Below are 3,841 nucleotides of genomic sequence, written 5' to 3'. Positions count from 1 at the left end.
ACACTCCATGCTGCTCACGCCTGCACCGTGGGTTAATACCATCTGGTGACGATCAGGAAACACCAGCTTTGCACAAGTCAATGTGTCTAATTATCCACCTCAAGCAAAAGGGGAGGCAGTTCCCCACTAATCCCCACAATGTGTTCTGCTTCCCATTCCCACCTGTGCCCAAATAAAGCCAGCGAGTGTGTGTGGGAGGACCCGGGGTCTGGGTGTCAGGGGACCGGGGACCAGGTGATGCTGCAGCGCTAGTAACCCCCCCCCCGCCCCCCCCCCCACACACACACACACACACCACCCCACAAACCCCTCCAACGACAGAAGCCCCATCGCCAGGCCCAGGGTTAGCAGCTGCCTCCACCCCCACTGGGATGCCCTACAGCTGACAATCCCCTAGTACTGACAGGGGCTCTTTACAGTGTCAATAGCCTCATAAATTAGAGCTAACCGCTATTGTGGTGAGCAAGGTGTCACGGCTTTTGGCTCGGCGGTGCTTGTTACCATGATGAAATGTAGATTGAATGGAGGAGGCCTGTGTCCCAGGCACGAGAGCATGGCCTCCCCCGGCCTTTGTGTTGCCTGGGCGGCTTTTGTTGGACCCCTTTCAGGGTCCCTGTGTGGAGGAGGAGGAGCAGGGAGGGGAGGGAGGTGGGTGAAAAGGAGTAACATCTCTTCATCTCCCCTGCCCATCGCGGCGAGCTCATCTGTCAGCCGTGGGAGGATAAGCATGTATTTTACACGCTTGATTTGTTGCTAAGTGAGGGCCGGCCCTTGTTCCATTGTTTGGTTAAATTATGTCCTTGGCAATCAGTCTGTATAATGGTTATGTTTGCAGATCAGTTGATTAATCATTACTTAGAGAAATCAAACATTGCACTTGTTATTATAATTATTGTGTGTGTGTGTGTGTGTGTGTGTGTGTGTGTGTGCTTGCATCATGATATACCAATCGCAAAATCTTATTGCCAAGGAGGTCCTGAGCAGTTAAGATGATGCTATGAAGTGCTATGATCCTATATTATTACCATACAATGAGTTAAGATATTTTTCTTTATAGGGACATCTCATTCATATGTTCTCAGAAGGGCTCATCCCATCACCTCCCGTGATTCATATTTTCCCTAGTTACGCGTTGACTCTTTGAAGCGGGGGACAGTGACAAATCCTGCAGGCGCGGGGATGACAGGTCGAGAGACGGCCATGTCTCTCCGGCGCGTCGGACAAAAGTGACGCGACGCAGTGGCGCCTGTGTCATCCTTTCATCTCCTACACCCTGTTGAGGTGAAGATGGATGATCCCCAAGCAGCAAAACAACACAGTCAGCTCCTCGGCCCAGGCATTGTCTGGCCCTTCTGTCCCAGCTCCCTAGTTAGCAACGCAACTTTTTTTTTTTTTTACTTCCCTGGCTCCCCATCCCTGTCTGTTATGTCAAAATAACCCTCCGGGCCTAGTTAAAGAAGTATTAGTATTCAGATAATTACATTCTCCCTTGTGCGGTACTTGCTTCTGTGTAAAAAGGTTGTTGCCTTACTGTTTGACATCCCTTATAATACCTTGAACCTAAAATGAAAGGTATTATAAAGTAAAAAGGTAAGATTAAAAAGTGAAGGATTATCAGAGTTATACAAAGGATGAAGGAAACAAGGGGTTTTTTTTATCACAAAAGTTTAATTTAAGAAAATAGAAATCCCATACCATTTTTGTTAACATTTCTTTAGCTCACATGAATCAGATACATTTTAGGCAACAATCTTTTGCCAATCTGACACATTCCTAGTGCATTTAGAGCTTCTCAGTATAACATAGCAAAAGAGATCATGTATAAAAATAGCAGCAGTCTCCATAACAACAACAGATATGTACAATATTCACAAGCTCTGGCCCCTGCCAGGATTACATCAGTCCAGGTCACCACCTCCTGCGAGCAGCCATAAAGTTCAGTCTGACGCAGCTCCTGCTCACTTGATCATGGCCAGGCTGTGCAAGGACGAGGCGGGGTTGGGCATGGGCTGGCAGAGTGGGCAGGGGCAGGGCATCCCGGGGAAGTGCCTGTAGCAGCTGCCCAGGTGCAGCGAGTCCTTCAGGAGGCCCTGCACGGGGGCGTGGAACCCCAGGAAGCTGGCCGTGGGGGGCGAGTGGGGTGCCGGAGCCGGGGGTGGGGGAGCCGGCGCGGTGCTGCCCACCAGGGAGTGCAGGGACTGGGCTAGAGGGTGCAGCGGCAGGGAGAGGGAGGGCGGCGCGCTGCTGATCCTGGGGTGGGCCGAGGGGCGGCTCTGGGCGCCGTACACGTCCCCCACCAGCTTCTTCATCTCGTCCAGGGAGCTGGACAGCATGAGGATGTAGTTGCGGGCCAGCAGCAGGGTGGAGATCTTGGACAGCTTGCGGACGGAGGGGCCCTGGGCGTAGGGCATGACTTCTCTCAGGCCGTCCATGGCCTGGTTCAGGTCGTGCATCCTCTTCCGCTCACGGCTGTTCACCTTCAGCCTGAGGTCCTGCGTCTCCTCCTTGTCTCCCTCAGAGCCGTTCTGGTGCTGGTCGCCGTCCGAGCAGCGGGCCTTCCTGCCGGCCGGGCCGGACTCCCGGTCAGCCCGCTGCTCCTGGCAGTACTGCTGGAACATCTTGTTGGAAAAGAAGCTCCCGACGGCATCGTCCACGATCAGGTCTGGGGACGAGGAGCGGCTGGAGGTGGAGCCGGCGTCTGAATCCATCTTGTCAGGGTAGGAAGAAAACTCAAAATACTAACAAAAATACTAGAAGTAGGACCCAAGTGGTGGGTAATGACTTCGGCAAAAGGTTGGAGAACGAAGAGAGGAGTGACAGATTTCTTCTTAGGTTCTATGGGTCTTTAAAAGGACTCGGTTCTCTAGAGTCAACGTGCTAAACTTGTCTCAGAGCTCTACGGTGTTGAAACTGCTGATGGGGTCTGTTTCACAGGAGAGAGTCTTCCTTAACTGTCGCCCTCTGGGCCTACTGCCCCATATTTATACCTCCGGGCCAACAAAGGAACAATGGGGGCGCATAATGAGATACTTAAACCCACAGCCAATTGCAGAAGGGACACACTTTCACCCCCTCACACCTCCTGTTTGTGCACCCCCAGAACTCCCCCTTATCCACTCTAAACCCCCCCGATCACCCAGCTCCCACCCCCTAACACATTAACCAGGCAAGAGATGTGTTCACATGGCTGTTTTAAGGCACACGGATCATATTTCATGGGGTTAAAGCATCCAGCTGATCGCTCTTCGAAAGTTTGAACAAGGAATTGCACTTGCTTTGTGGAGAATTAAAGACATTATACTAGTTAAAGTATGAAACACATAAATACTAGTATGGTATAAAATACATATAATATTGCTGTATCCAAAATAAAGTTTTTGCATCTGTGTGTATCTTTGCATCCATTCCAAAATCTGATAAAAGTTATTTTATAATTTCCAGACAAACAAGCCCAGAATATATGTCATAAGAATAATGTGTGAAATGTATATCAATTAATATAGATTGATGGATTAAATATATATTTTTACTTTTTTTTTGTAACTTATCTTCACAGAATTAGAAAAATAATGTATAACCCATATAGTGTCTTCCAAACTACAGAGCGTGACAAACTCAAGCCATAATTTGAGCCATGTGTAAAAACTGCATCACCCTCAGACCTCTGCGTCCTGGAACAGAGGACCTCTGCATCATCATAACCCGCCATGCGCCCCGGAGCCACTTCAAAGCGGCCCGAGCTGCCTCATTAGCATACGGTATCCATGACACGGTTTGGGGAAAGGTATGAGGCACACTATGTGGTGCTGGAACATAGACAAGAACGGTGTTAATGGGAGAC

General features: G+C 49.8%; 1 protein-coding gene across 1 annotated transcript; it reads right to left on the bottom strand.

Moving 5' to 3' along the window:
- Positions 1–1,958: 1,958 nt before the first annotated feature.
- olig4 (oligodendrocyte transcription factor 4) lies at positions 1,959–2,708 on the bottom strand (the record flags this gene model as incomplete). The annotated part of the gene is made up of 1 exon (XM_084482485.1): positions 1,959–2,708. One exon carries the CDS (start codon positions 2,706–2,708, stop codon positions 1,959–1,961), a length of 750 nt encoding a protein of 249 aa, XP_084338611.1.
- Between the last annotated feature and the right edge of the window lie 1,133 nt (positions 2,709–3,841).

The sequence above is a fragment of the Micromesistius poutassou genome (genome assembly GCF_964030765.1).
Source record: "Micromesistius poutassou genome assembly, chromosome: 17".
Taxonomy (NCBI): Eukaryota; Metazoa; Chordata; class Actinopteri; order Gadiformes; family Gadidae; genus Micromesistius; species Micromesistius poutassou.
This window is presented reverse-complemented; position numbering and strand designations above follow the sequence as displayed.